The sequence below is a fragment of the Amblyomma americanum genome, chromosome 8 (genome assembly GCF_052857255.1).
Source record: "Amblyomma americanum isolate KBUSLIRL-KWMA chromosome 8, ASM5285725v1, whole genome shotgun sequence".
NCBI lineage: Eukaryota > Metazoa > Arthropoda > Arachnida > Ixodida > Ixodidae > Amblyomma > Amblyomma americanum.
The window spans coordinates 54,076,652-54,091,999 of NC_135504.1; the positions used below are offsets into that span (position 1 = coordinate 54,076,652).

At 45.7% G+C, this 15,348-nt stretch overlaps 1 protein-coding gene and 1 pseudogene across 1 annotated transcript in view; both read left to right on the forward strand.

The window, feature by feature from the left end:
- Positions 1-2,137: 2,137 nt before the first annotated feature.
- Positions 2,138-15,348, forward strand: part of LOC144100335 (uncharacterized) — a 43,910-nt gene continuing 30,699 nt past the window's right edge. The window contains exons 1-4 of the mRNA XM_077633310.1: positions 2,138-2,163; positions 2,884-2,940; positions 5,090-5,125; positions 6,194-6,211. Coding sequence (XP_077489436.1) covers positions 2,907-2,940; positions 5,090-5,125; positions 6,194-6,211 — 88 coding nt within the window. The 5' untranslated portion in view covers positions 2,138-2,163; positions 2,884-2,906. The remainder of the gene's footprint in view (positions 2,164-2,883; positions 2,941-5,089; positions 5,126-6,193; positions 6,212-15,348) is intronic.
- LOC144101506 (uncharacterized) lies at positions 9,723-10,817 on the forward strand (annotated as a pseudogene).

Here is a 15,348-nt window from a genome sequence, read left to right on the forward strand (position 1 = left end):
GATGAGGAATTTCAGATGATCAACTAGAGTTTGATTTCTAGTGCACGCCATCCTGTTTATCAGCAAGCTCACTAGCTGGCTGATAAGAAATTAGGCTTAAGCACGAAAAACTTGGATTACGAATGTCATTCTGATAAGCTGGCAAGCTCAAGTAACGACTTCTTTAATGACAGTCTTTCGTTCTACTAAGATGCTCCCTGGGAGCCTTACGATGCAGGCGCTAGCTTTTTGTGGGCATTAAAATGAAAGAACATGTTAAGATTGTGTGATCAATGGAGAATCTTTCTCTATTTGTTTTTTGTGTCTGAGAAAAAAATAGAGGTGGGCACATGGACGCCACTGTCTGTGGTGCCTTTCTGAAATCACGCGGGACAAAATGTTTAACTTTGTGCAGCTGAAAGGACTAAGAGAAGGACGAAAAAGACGCCTTTGCCAAAGGGTGAGTCGCTGTTTCGCCACTTCCACGAACTGCACACTTTTATTTGTTTTCAGTTCACCGTCTCAACGCAAGCACCACCCGCGAAGGAATCTCAATCCTTTAGTTTTGAAGCCAGTGTTTGACTAGATTATCCAGCGAATTATTTTTAACGCTTATGTTGACCTTTCACGGGCTGGCAGTGCCCGCTACCACTATGATTGTACGGTCCCTTTGCGAATGTAACTTGAGATTCACAACAAATGTCACTAGGTCACGGTAGCTTGTTTCTTTACTGCAATTTAGATAATATTTATAAATTCTTGCAGAAAAACGAACAAATGCCCCGGAGCCATCGACGGTGTCAAGTAAGTTTAAGGATAATCGACGTCACAAGGATCTTGTCTGCACCTTAAAGGTTTCACAGGAGGCAAGGACAGCGAACGAAAAATTGTGGCGTAAGAATCTGATCCACGACCTAGAGAATTTTTATTTCATAGAAATGAAGCTTGACACGACCGTTCCAAACAATTTTAAAGAAAAAATATTATTAGATATGTGAACGGGGACACAACACTAGTACGGTTTCTTGGTTTCGCTGGTAACGATGAGTAAATAAATAGAGGCCGATGCATAGAAATGTATCTTCTTGCAGGTCAGGTTAAGTTATGAAACGACAATGGAATGAGGTGAAAAGTGTACAGGGGATGACATGCAGGCACACACCATGCCTATTGTGCCCCTGTACTGAGCGTAAAACGACCCCAACCACTCCTGGTTGAGGACAATCGTGTATGGATCCAACTCACCTAATAATACTCGACGATGCCAGTTTACCATGAAGTGACATATTAGGAACTGGTTTATTATTGCTACCAAGGTGGAAACACACTCGGTGTCTTTGACTGTGTGGTATGAGGAGATAGGCCAAGGTGGTTGTGTTCAGTTAGCAACCGGTAAACTGGTCTGCCCTAGCAAGGATCTCTGTAATCTGACGCATCTGCCACTGGACGCAAACGATATTATAGGATAAGGATATACTTTTTGAAGTACAGACTAGTCTACCGTGGCCGACCGTGGTAAAACCGCGACAAAAGCGAGATTATTGCAAAGGTACTGTGTGCATCATAATGACAATACGTAGCTTTATGCACAGTTCATACAATTTGTCCTAATACTTGCAATTTCGCTTTCAGAAAAAGCGGTGGAGGCATCCACGAAAGGTGAGCCCGAGGCAGCCCGAACATACTTTACGAGCAGTTCGGTGCAATGCATGGTTATAGTTTTCTTGTTTTGCCACATCGGCGCTCGACAAAGAAAACAAATAGCTGATTTTTTCTTTCTCTGGAAAAGAAAATACAGAGCCGCGCTAGCCAAGGTTCCGTGTGAGAACCTCTCTGTGCGTACGGCTGAGCGTTAGTCCACTCGGCTACTCCACCACGTGCAAGTGTCCATGGACGCATTGGCTATTTTTGTAACTCAGTAAGAAATACCTATAATGAAGTTATTTTTGTAACTCAATGAGAAAACTTTGCAGCCTAGAAGGTCACATATACTGAACGTACCTCGTGTCATCTGCGAAAATAGAGGATAGTGGAGTCGGCATAAATTGTGTCTTGGTGGGTAACATCGTGACCTTTTGGAACCGGAAATACTTCGAAGAGCTGTGAATCCTCGCAAATGTGTTACTTCGACGCAATCTTTTTCAATTTTTGCAGTTCAAGAAACTACACTGGCAGTGGCAACAAGTAAGTTAGCGCCGCTGGCGCGCAGCAGTCGGAGTGAGAAGTTGTTTTTAATAGTATGGTGACCGATAGGAGTGTATAAAGCAACAAAATCGCATTTTCCGATATACTTCGAGCATATACATAGTTTAAAACAATTTCACTACTCAGGGAAGAACCTGTTTAGGTATACAACCTCAGACCAAATCCCAAATTCCTTTTCTATGGTTTATAGTTCACAAGACCGATGAGAGCCAAAGACGATCTTGTTTTTGCTGCCGCACATACATCGGCATATATAGAATGTCATAGAATCGATTTTTACTAAAAAAAAGGAAATTGCCTGGAGTTATCCTCAATGTCCCTTTAACGTCACTGCGAAAGTAAATACCGTATAAACTCCAGTAAGGGCAGCACGTTTTTTTTTTTTATTCGGGAGTGAATTTTGAAGGTGCGACCCATACGAGAATTAAAAGAAAACCCTATTTTCTGCTTTGTTTTCTAGTCTAAAACGTGGTGTGCGGCTCGTATATGGGTGCGGAATGGGGCACGGATAATCTGTACTACGGCACAACAAAAGTGATTGTGCGTCCTAAACCAATACGCAGCCGCTGTCATATTCCTTCCTAATTAATTGATGTGGAGAGGAGGAATGCGGGACGTGGAAAAACTTCGAGTCATTCTGCTCGTGCGCCTCTAGTCAAAAATGGAAAGCCATCCTAATCGCCCCTTTTCCCCGCACAGCTGCAAAGGAAACCCATGCCCCGATGACGACGACCGCCAAGGCAGTGACGACTACAAGTACGTGCCGAGTCTTTTTCTTTCCTTGTGACGGGCCGCGATGGCTCGGTGGCTGTGGAATTTGGCTGCTGAGCCCTCTGTCTTGGGACCGAATTACGGCTTCGGTGGCCGCATTCCGATGGAAACGAAATGCAAAAACGAGCCTGTGCCCTGCGATGAACCTTAAAGAACTATTCCAGGCAGTCGAAATTTATCCGAAACACGCCACCATGGTGCCTCATAGCCCATGTTGAGCTTCAGCACCACATACGTCCATACGCCATCCTTGCCGCTTGGCAGGCACGTACCCCCTCTGCCAAAAGTAACCGAGAAACAGGTTGTTGCTTCTAAACCGTATAACGGAGCCTCTACGACTCCCTTAGAGGCCGAAAATTGTCCGAACGTGAGGTCAGGGTTCACCTTACTTCATCCCAATTCAGAGCTTAAGCCGCCGTGGTGGCTCAGTGGTTATGGCGCTAGGCTGCTGGCCCGAAAGACGCGGGTTCGATCCCGGCCACGGTGGTCGAATTTCGATGGAGGCGAAATTCTAGAGGCCCGTGTACTGTGCGATGTCAGTGCACGTTAAAGAACCCCAAGTGGTCGAAATTTCCGGAGCCCTTCACTACGGCGTTCATCATAGCCTGAGTCGCTTTGGGACGTTAAACCCCCATAAACGAAACCAAACCAAATTCAGAGCTGCCACAAGCGCTTCGCTACGCGGCTAAGACACAAACCAGCGTTGCCCGGTTACTTTTGGAAAATATTGAACGCTCCGTTTATATATCAAGTGCAACGCTGTGGAAGGTACGGAAGTAGTACGCATGAAAAAATAAAAGGAAGCGTGTTACATAGCGCTTGTTTTGCGACCGAGTGGTCTAAGGCACGAGAAAGCGACAGCGCGTCGTCAGCATAAAGAGCACATTTAGTCAAGCTCCTGGCAAATGTATCATGCAATAGGCCTGCAGGCGAAGTACTTATTTTTCACTTCCTACAAGGAACGCACTACGTTGTGATCGCGGATGTAAGTACCTTTAGACCTAGTGCATGGAACGGCGTATAACAAGGAATGTTTTTCAGATGTCAAAAGTAAATTCTTACTGCCGAGGAGAGGAGTCTCTCTATCAATACTTGCATGGTACTGAGGAAGGAGGTGGTGCTGCTCCGGTCCCCCGATTTTATTCTCATGTCATGTACCGATGCTTCCTGGTAACATAAGACGTTGTATGCTTAGAGTATTTTTTTTATTCGCCGGTCTGTATTATGTATACTTGTATGTTCAATCCTAAGTTTCATTTTAATACATTTCAAGAAGTCCTCTTCCTTCAGAATGAAATTCAGCTTTTAAGTCTTTCATTTTGCTTCTATTCTTTCTACATCACATCTTACTGAGTCAGCAAGAAAAGCTGTTGCAATTGTGCACGCTTATCTCTGGACAGGTGGGGCATCTGGTATCTATTTTAAAGGTGCCCTAAAGAGGTTTCTCAATAAGTTCCTTTCAGGCAGTCGCGTGGCGGCTTCGCTTTCGCTTTAAGTTTGTTCTTACGTTTCTGTGAATAAATAGCCTCAGTCGCAGACTGCATAGCTGCAAAGTAGGCCCACGGAAATAAAAATACGCCTAGACTCTTTGCTTTCGTTTATCACTCCGCGTATTACAACGTATCACTCCGCCGATTGCAGAGCGGCAAGCCGCCACGCGATTGGCTGAAAGGCAGTCCACGCGTTAACTGACTCCTCCTCTTCTCGGTGGTCAGTTAAAAAAGAAAGGTGGCAGCCGGGACATTCAAGTAGATTTATTAGGGAAACCAGCCGCACACGACAACAATTCGAAGTTTCAAAGACTGCTCGCAGTGTGTAGATCGGGTTCCCGCGGCAAAAAGACGAGCTCACAATCCTCTTTGGTGCACCTTTAACTGAAAGATAGCACTGAGTGAATAAGACAGGACAGGAGAAAGAAGCGAAAACAACTCCACGGGCGCAGGCCCAAACTTGCAGCATCGTCCTTAGTTTACATACATAAAACAGAGGCCAGGGTAGAATAACACTTCTACCCTGGGCTCTTTTTAGTGCATGCAAACTGAGGAAGATGAACGACCTAGCCCGCAAGAACATTCTACTACGGTCTATTTTCACTCTCGCCTTATGTTTCCTTTTCTTTTTCTTTTTTTTGCAGAGCGAACCCATGCTCCGCTACCGCCGACCACTGACGGTAAGTCTTTGCAACAGTGAGGTAGCCAGTTGCGCATGCTTGCATTGAGTATGCATCTCAATAAACAGATAAAAACGAAGAAAGGCGGGACACAAACGACGGGAGGGGGGGGGGGGGGTGAGCGTTCTGTGTTGTCTTGGTTTGTTTGAAGTTGGGGGGGGGGGGGGGGGCAATTTAAACATTGGGACACCGACGTGGAGCTATAAGCATGATTTATCGCTGTCCTGCTTTCTTGGTGTCGGTGTTTACTTCCTTTGCCATTTGCAAAGGTTAGGTCATGAGGTTATAATGCGCGGATACTCTGTCGAGCCAATAGTTATTTCGGCCTATAGGAATTTGATGCAAGCCAACAGTCGCTGGAACAAAAAAGTTTAGGGGAATGTGTTTTTGTTTTTGTGTTTTGTTCATCAATTGGAAATTAAATTGCATAATCATCTTTTTTTCTAACACAATGGTTACTGATTAGAAAGTAGGAAAAAAACAAGCGCATGCCACCTGTCCAACCTAAACCGACGACCTCCAAATTTCACGTCAGGTGCTCCACCAAATCAGCTATGGCTGCGGCTGCCAATCTTCTACTTTCGAGTATTTTCTTAAAACATGTACCCTAACCTTCGGAGTGTTCACCAGTGCCACCCTCAATGCAAGCGGCGGACGCAGAAATGCCACTGGCGCAACTTGAAAGACGAGGGCGGCAGCTCTCCGAGAACTCATTTGCGGTTCTGGCATCAACACTGCCAGAACCGTGGCCGTCGTTAAGCCTATAGGAGTTACGAAACATTCAATCATAATCAGGGCACTACCTGTAGCTAGTACCTCGGAGGCAAGCTTCTCTGACTCCGATTGCTTATATATCGCTGCGAACCATGACCTGAAAGCGCATGCTCAAAAGCGCAGGGCAGCTGTATTTGCGCCTTTTTTTTTCTGGACTAATCAAAATTTGGAGTACCGTTCTGAAAAATCTTGCTTTATTGTTCTTTTCTTTCTTCCAAGCATTCCATTAATGCACCAGAGGTGCACTTTTGCCCTTCTCTCGTCAGCGTCCCTTATACTTTTCTTCTTTTCCAGAGCCAACAACGACCACCAGTAAGCAGTGTTGTCACTATCATCAGCATCTAGTCAAATACGTTTCAATTTTGCGGTTTTCGGCGGATGTATTTCCAAGAAAAAATCCCGGCCGATAACACTGGCCTTGTTCGGAAATATTCAAGTGTCTGAGAAAAGCAGTGCTGACGGACGACGGACAAGAACATGATTCAGACAAGTTTCGCAGCATGAATAAAACGCACACAGAAGACAAGGAGCAAACAAGACAGGACTGTGCTGCGAAACTTGTCTGCATTATGAATAGCAACCAACTAGCCCAAACCACCGTGTTACTTCAACGGACAAGAAAAGAAGTTTAGTTTGGTTTGGTTTATGGGGGTTTAACGTCCCAAAGCGGCTCAGGCTAAGAGGGACGCCGTAGTGAAAGGCTCCGGAAATTTCGGCCGCCTGAGGTGCACTGACATCGCACAGTAGACGGGCCTCTAGAATTTCGCCTCCATCGAAATTCCACCGCCGCGGCCGGAACCGAACCCGTTTATTTCGGGTCAGCAGCCGAGCAGTGCTGACGGACGACGTACAAGGGCAAATGAACACAACTGCACTGAATGCACAACTTTATTTCGAAAAAGAAACGAAGGGCATCTTTTATATGGTGACAGAACATTGACAAGTAAAGGAGACCAGAGATAGATATGCATGCCCAAGGTTATCCAGAAATGAATCGAGTCGATAACCATATCAGTGTTCACATTTTTAACCCCGTGGTTGTTGTTGTTAAAGTTTTGGGTCAATCTTGGGAGGGGACACTGGACGCTGGTTATGCTCGCCATATTGTGGCATCACTCTTGGCGTCCAGGCAGAAGAGATGAGGGGATGTAGGGTGGAAGAGGAGGAGATATGTCGCCGGTTGCGTCTACATCGTCGCTGTCATGGCCAAAGTAGGGAAGGGCAGGCTTAGATGAGGGCACTCAGGCTGGTCCCCTCTAGTAATCCAGCAGGGTCCGGTGTGCGGAGAAGGGGTTCCAGGACGGGAAGAGCAGCTGATCCACCCCGTTGGCATGAAGTCCGGCACGAAAAAAGAGATCGGCCCCCAAAAAAGTGAAAGCCTGGAGGGGGAGGGGGAAGAGACTCATTGGGTGGGCCTATTTGTGTGTGGCCAGCGAAGAAAATAAAAGGTGTCGACTCATATGGTTCTTGCCTCGTTTCATCTTTAGATAACCTTGACAACCTCTGCCCTTCTTTAGTTGTCAACTTGCGGTCACAGTATAAAAGGTGGAGTTTGGCTGTCTTCGGACATAAAGTTGTCAGTTCAGCGCAGTTGTGCCCACTTCTTGTCCTTTCCGCCGTCTACCAACTCTGCTTTTCTCAGACTGATTACGAACCAACTCGCTCAGCAACATACCTTACTTAAGTCTGTCTGCCGAATCGTCCTTATTTCATGCGGCCGAACAACCGTTATTTATTTGGCGTCTTCACTGACCCTAGGGCATTCAGTACCCCCATAAAACACTTACCAGACAACAACAGGTCATGTGGAGACAACTACAGATGGGGACCCTCCCAAAACCAAACTACATATCAAAATTCATAAATAAGGACATCAATCCCTCCTGCCGCTTTTGTGTTGAGAAAGATAACTTCGACCACGATCTGGGCGTGCGAAGTCCGTCAGCTTCCTCCAGAGCTCTTGCCTGATCCCTCCAAAGATGCATGGGATAAGCTGAGGTCCAGCGATGACCCCGACGTTCAGTCCAAGGCCGCCGAATGCACCATTTCGGAAATCGCAGCGCCGCGAAACAACCTAGCGGGCGCGCGACGCATTATGGGAAAAATGAGCGAGCGCCGACCGGCCGGTCATCTTTCCTGTCTCCTGCGTTTGCATAGCTGTGGTGTGTGTGTGCGTACTTTGTTTGGTTTGAGATTTCGTGTATTTTTTGGTGGTGGGCGGTTGCAGGTGCGCTATATTAAGTGTTACGTGCCTGTTGGTCACTTAGTGACCGCAGCCACTACTGCACGCGATGTCGTCGAAGTGCCGAGGCGGCGGTCAGACTTGTTGTGTGCCTGGTTGCGACAACAACACGCTGAGAGACAAGAACGTTTCATTTCATGCGTTCCCTGAAAATGAAAAAGAAAAAAAGGAGTGGGTGAGAAGAATTAACCGCCAGGGAAGTGCAGGTCGCTTCTCTTTGTGGCAACCTTCTAAGCACCACCGGATATGCGGAGCCCACTTCAACGCAAGTGGACGCCGTGGTTATATGGACCGGCTGCCAACAATTTTCCCCCATAAAGTCATCAATCAACTATATCTTTCCTTTAATACCGGTAAGTATATATATTCAGACTGTTATTGCATATTATCATAACTTCCAAATCCTTTCCAGTCGCGAAACGCAAGAAGACGAGCTCCAAAACTGCCTCTGCCAGCCCGGTGCTTCTTCTGAACGAGTTGGAGATCGGCTGCGTAGTTGACGTGCCCCAATGCGATCGAAGTAAGCGACGCTTTAACTGTGCCATCTTTTTTCTGATGCTTCGGCTTTGTGTGTACGCATTTTCATGAAAGCGTTTTTTTTTTTGTACGCAGAGAGCGACGCAGTTTCCAAGGAGCCCACCCAGCTGACCTTCGGTGCACCGGCTTCGCCTCGCACGGAAACGGAAGGTTAGTGGTGGTTAAAAATTGTCGCTTTCTTCATTCCACTATGAAAACTTATTTTTCGCTTTTAACGGACCCCTATCGCGCCCACTGATACCGAGGTCCACGGGTGTTGTGGCAACCGGCATATTTATAGCGAGCGGCTTCTTCATCCAGTGAAAACTGACAAAACTTTTTCCCGCGAAGCCAGTTTTCCGCGAGCTTTTGCAGCTAGCCATTGGACGTCTGCATGATAGGTTGCATGTTAGGAGTGGCAGAACCTCATGTGTTCTGTGACATAAATGTCATCAGTGATTTCTACCGTGCATATGTTACTACAGCGAGTTTTATGATAAACGCGGTACCTCTTCCACCAGTGCACGGCATTGTGAAACTTACCCATTTCATTTCTTTTTCCTCGACATTATTCCCTTCACCCCAGCTTGGAGAAATGTCCCAAAAGTCAGGCTAGCCAAATTTGGCGGACTTGCTGGGTGCATGAAACCTAGTATTTATGTATTTTGGTTCACTACGGATACGGTCATGCAGCATGATTGGCGATCCACACCAGTACGCTGGTAGCACAAGCTGCAACGTCGTCGAACTGCATGCTCAGGAGGGGAAACAAACAGCTCATGAGGCTTAGAAGTATAACTGGATAGTATTGATCTGGACTTGCTGGTTGGTAAGCTGCTTGCACAGGTGGATCAGTGGAGTGAAAGAGAGTTGGGCTGTATGGCTTCGTTATCCTGGTTCTTTGTTGTCTGTATATCAATGTAAGCCGAGAGCAAAGGTTCAGAACACCCACTGTCGGCTGAAGTGACTATTTCAAAACCTGAAATCTGCATTAAAGCAGGGCCTAACTGTTCGCAAATCATTAAACAGTTCATTTCTTTTTTAGGTGGCGACCACTCATACTCCATGGGGCCTCCAGACGCAGCATCTGCTGCCGCACTAAGAAAAGTCGCCCACCTTCTCGAACACTGCGAGAAACTCGAGCATGAAAATAGCTTGCTCCGCAAAGACAAATCTGAGCTCCAGAAAGAGGTCGAGGATCTGAAGTCTCAGTTGCACGATGTGAAAGTTGAGGCTCTCAAAGAGAAACTAAAACTAAAAGATTGTGTCTCCAAAGTTCACGATTTCGTTTCAGATGAGAAACGACTCGTGTTTTATACGGGCTTCAACTCCTTCAAAAAATTTGATGCGTTCGTTGAACATGTTGAATGCATGTACCAGGCACTGAAAACGGGTGCTGGCAGGCCACCAGCACTGACCATGAAAGAACAGCTTATTGCAGTGCTTTGCAGGCTCAGAGTTGGCCTGCTAGAGCAGGATTTGGCATATCGCCTGAAAGTGTCTGTGGCGACCGTGATTGCTATGTACACATTTTGGGTTAATTTTTTGTATGAAATGCTAATCCAGGTACCAATGTGGCCATCACGTAACACAGTGGACCTGTTCATGCCAGACAATTTTAAAGAACTGTACCCATCTACACGCATTGTACTGGACTGCACAGAAATTTTTATCGAGAACCCGTCTGACTACAAAACACAAAGCGACACTTTCAGCTCGTATAAGGGACATAACACCGCAAAAGGGCTCATTGGCATCACTCCAAACGGCTTCGTTTCTTTCGTGTCTAATCTTGCTCCTGGAAGACTTTCTGATCGAGAAATCACAAGACACAGTGGCCTGTATGAGTTGCTCGAGGAAGGGGACAGTGTAATGGTGGATAGAGGATTCCTCATTGAAGATGACCTCCGTCAGCTTGGAGTCAAATTAAACATGCCACCCATGTTGAATGGCCGCACGCAGTTGTCACTGGCAGATGAGTTAGCAACACGGCAGATAGCCAGTTTGCGAATCCATGTTGAGCGTGTCATCAGGGAAGTTAAAAACTTCAGGATACTCCGTGCCGTCTTTCCTAATGTTATGGCAGAGAAGCTGAACAAGATATGAAAAATTTGTTGTTATCTCAATAATTTCATGCATGAGCCCATTCTAAACCGATGAGCGATGGTGGCGTTTTTAATGTTTTGTATGTTGTGCATGATATACTGTAACGCAGGGGTGCTCAAACGTTTTCTTTCTCAGTTGAAGAAAGACCAACTTTATTTGGCTAAAATGCAGTCGGCTTCTAGCAAGTTTCATTTATGTTTTGGCCAGCTTCGGTCACGGAGCCTGTCTTGGAAAGATTTGCTTTATGAGGGTTTAACGTCCCAAAGCGACTGAGGCTATGAGGGACCCCGTAGAGAAGGGCTCAGGAGATTTCGACCACCTGGGTTCTTTAACATGCACTGACATTGCACAGTACATGGGCCTCTAGAATTCTGCCTCCATCGAAATTCGACCGCTGCGGCTGAGACTTCAAAAGGTGCTGGCCGACATATTTAAAAGGGGTACGCAAACTGCACAGCACCTGAACAAATACTTAAATTCAGTTATGACTGGCTGTATAGTAAGATAGCAGTAAGCAGCTACAGCATTAGTCCCAAAATACTTGGCTAAGGCGGATGAAGACATGCATAAACATAGGTGCTTGGGGAATCTAGGAAGTGCTCCAAGAAACCAGAGAGTTCCACAAAACGCAGTTTGAGAATCCCTGCTGCAGTGCAAGGCATTGAACTTGCGTTAAAGTACACTACTTCATGCACAGCAGACTAGAGCAGCATTTCTTGCTCTGCTGAAGTCTGAAGTTACTGTACAGGCTACATAGGGCTGCAATGTCTTATTTCTGTGACAGTGTTGTACAAATGATTTGAGCATAGAATGTGGCAGTACTATATCCGAGTCATGACTTGAAACCAAATCACCCGTCTCATTGCTGAACTACACAGACAATATGGAAAGTTGATGTTTGTAGCCATTGTCTTTTCTACCACAGATTGTCTTTCCTAACTTTTTGGAATGAAATCTGTAAAGTGAATTTCACTTTGTTATTTTTACATGTGTTAGTGACGTGCTCCAATTTTTCAAAAAATTGTGATATGTATATGTATTGTATATTTGTATGTGTGTGTACTGTATATGTAAAAAATTTGTATATGTATGCGAGTATATCATGCCATTGAAATTTGAGAGCTTTATTACCAACTCTTATGTGATGTCCTGCATGGCACCCTTGAGAACGAACTTATATGAATCAATGCTATCGCACTCAATATCAGCTGCAGTACTCTAGATGTGGCAGGTTTGAGCTTGGTCGTCAAAAGCAGTGCGAGCCCAGTGCTGCTCGGAACTTGTGCATTAACCCCTCAGAGCAGAGTTCAAAGTATGCTAAATGTGCACTTTGGGCGCTCTCTATGACTAAACATTGATTTACTGTAAAGCATAAGCCTTCGTTGGTTCACTCCACGTATGTTACAAGTCGTATTGAGTGAAAGAGTGAGTACCTTCACTACGGAGAACACACTTGTCAATTTTCAAAGATTTTGCTTGCAACTTTCAATGTGGTTTCCTTACAGAGACCAATGTGAGGTCACTATCATCATCAAGTATAGTAAATGTTGAAGTATGTAGCTGCCCAGGTTCCTGGGACTAAGAGTGCATTATGTATGTGTTCAATGACATGGAAGCAAGACGTGTGGTGCTTGACATTTACTTTTCACACACCGATTAGTTGCTAGTTGCACACACATTTAAATAGGTAGTGGCAACACATGCACATGGTCATAATGATATTACACAGAAAAACACTTTCTTCATTTCTTCATAGAGACTAATGCCATACAAGATATTTAAAAACCAAATATATGTAAGTATGAACACATGCCAAAGCTTCCAAGCAAGTACATGAGTCCAAGCATCTTTGTCCTGCAGAGCAATGTAACTGAAATAAGTCATTGAGAGAGAGAGAGAATGAAAAGGAAAGGTAGGGAGGTTAACCAGATGTGAGTCTCCGGTTTGCTACCCTACACTGGGGATGGGGGATAGGGGTTAGAAAGTTGACAGAGAGAAAAACGAAAAAAAGAAAAAAAGGAACGTGCACACATGGAAACACACACACACACAAGGCGTTCCAGTTAGTCTTTCACACAGGCCGGTAGATTGCAAGAAGCGCAAAAGCGCTTGCACGGCCTTCTTCTGCGACGGTAGGTCCTTTCGATGTTGTAGAATTCTTTTTTCGGATAGCGGTTGGTCGTCCAGTTGGTCAAGTTCATGGCTAAGGCATGCCCTCTGTGGACTGTACTGCGGGCAGGAGCACAATATATTGAAATTCACACACAAGCAGAGTGCTCTTGGTAGTTCTTGTAACATTCCAGAAGACATGGCAGCATTTTGGAAATCCAAAGCGAGCTGTCAAAAGTGATCCTCTGAAAAGTGCAGTCTGTGCCATTATCAACCACAAAATCACACCAGGAGAGTCCAGTCAAAGCCATTTGCCCCTGGACCTTGTAAAAGTACTTGTGCGTTGGTTTAAGAACTCCATTCTTCAGGTAGGATGCCGTATTCACAGCATTTTCTAATTCATCACCCCGTTCCTTGGCAGCTGAGAGGGTCTTAACTTCAAGGAGACCAAAATCTCCTCCCTCCTCTACAACACGGTCAGGCGTTGCACCAAGAACAGGGACACCAGGATTGACACACAACCCACAATAGTAACTCCTAACTGGCACTGTTCTCTTCCCTATGTAACGTTGCACGGCTGCATCTTCATTCCTTAAACCATCAGCCATGTATTTGGTCTGCATCTGGCTAGACCCGAACAGCCTCTTGAAATACTTCTCGTCAGCTGGCTTCTGCCGTGACACCACATCTCCGAAGTGTGAAGCAGTCAGGCGCTTGGATCTCTCGAAGTTCCATGTTGTAGAGCCGCTTTGTATCCTAGTCGCTTGCTCAAGGGCCCATGAGTCTTCTAAAGTAAGCTCACAGGAGCCGAACTTGTACCCAGCTGGCACATGCTCAGCCTACAGGGATTGCACTGGTAACCTGATTGGCATCTGGCTAAGAGCCTCCTCGTGTAGTGTTCTTTTCACTGGTACGGGCAGAAAGTGGTTGTCCTCCAGCGTCTTGCATAGCATGGCGTTTGGAATATTTTTCTGTGTCTGATGCATTCTCTTAATATGGTCTTCTGTCACTCTCAGAGAAACTGTGGTTTCTTGAGTCAGATGCCTACCAGCTTTCATTGGCATATGTTTCACAAAACGTAGTTGTGAGAACTCGCGTGTGTGCACGTTGGCCTTCTTAGCCCCAGTACCCCATGCTCTGGGTTTGTCTGTACACGACTGCGTGTGTAGGCTGCCCCAGAGCGCTTCAGGTCTAGTACAAACCATAATAATGCAACTACATGTTTACAAACACCTGCAGCTCCAGCCCGGCAGTTGCAGGTTCCTTCAACCACAGTTCCATTTGACGAGAGCACAGCAGCGGTGTTATATGATTTTGCCAAAGAGAACGATGCCTCCACGGTTGCTTTAACAAAAGTGGACCTGTCAGCCTTGCAAATAAGAACATTTTGAACCTTCTCTGATTTAAACATCCTGTATCCGCTTACAGTATGTTTCTGAGCACCATGTGCATTCTGATGTGCCAAGATTTCTTGCTCCCAGAACCCATCCGGCACGTCTTTTAACTGCTTTGTCCATGGTCCTTTCGGTAACCTTTCTTGAAGAGGGATTGCATTTACGAATGATAAGCAAGTGTCAAAATGTTTTCCTTGGCACTCCACATATAAACAGAGCATGCAAGCATACACAGCTGATGATGGGACCACCAATGCGATTTTGAAATAAAAGAGTATTTATACATTGTGTTTTGTTTAATTGTGGCAAGCATGCTTGAAAAGCAACGCTGAACCCGTTTCGTTTACTACGCGCGGCCGTGAAGAATGTTGCACATGGACGGGCTCGGTAAACATCTAGATAAACTCTGAGGCGCCCTAGTGCAAAGTACTGGCGCGTCTATGTTTTTCAGGTTAGTCAAAACATCCGCCCCATTTTGTTTTTTTCGACCGCGTTCGCGTTACTTGTAGCCACCGAGGCACGTTCATATTTTGGCTGCGTCTATCTGCACTCCATGGTAGTAAGACATGGAGACCGCGACCGAGATGGTATGAGCTGTCAAACTCGTTGAATATGGCACAAACAGCAACTGCTATCTGTATCGAGATGCTATGCTCAGCTACACAGAATGCAACAGTGTTAATACAAGAGCTTGGTTCTGCTTCGTACTTGCTGCGCGCTATTCAAACAACACTACAGAAAAGAAAATGCGCTGGCACAAGCTAAGCGCCAACTCAACTACTTACTTCTTGCAAGGTGTACGTTATTAACGTATGCTCTGTCCGTTTCTTTCGACCATATACTTGTTTCAGAGTCGTCCGTAGAATAAACATAGATTAAATAGCACGCTGTAACCAAAAGACTGAATGGGCAGTGCTCGATAACGACGTATTTTGCTAAAATACAGCGCATACATTCTCGCAAGAGGGTGTCGCGCTGTTGCAACAAACATGAATGTATTGTACGCTACGTACTACGCCTGCCGCCGGGACAGCCGCACAAACTTGGAATGTTCGCGACGGGCGACCAGTAAATAAATGCAC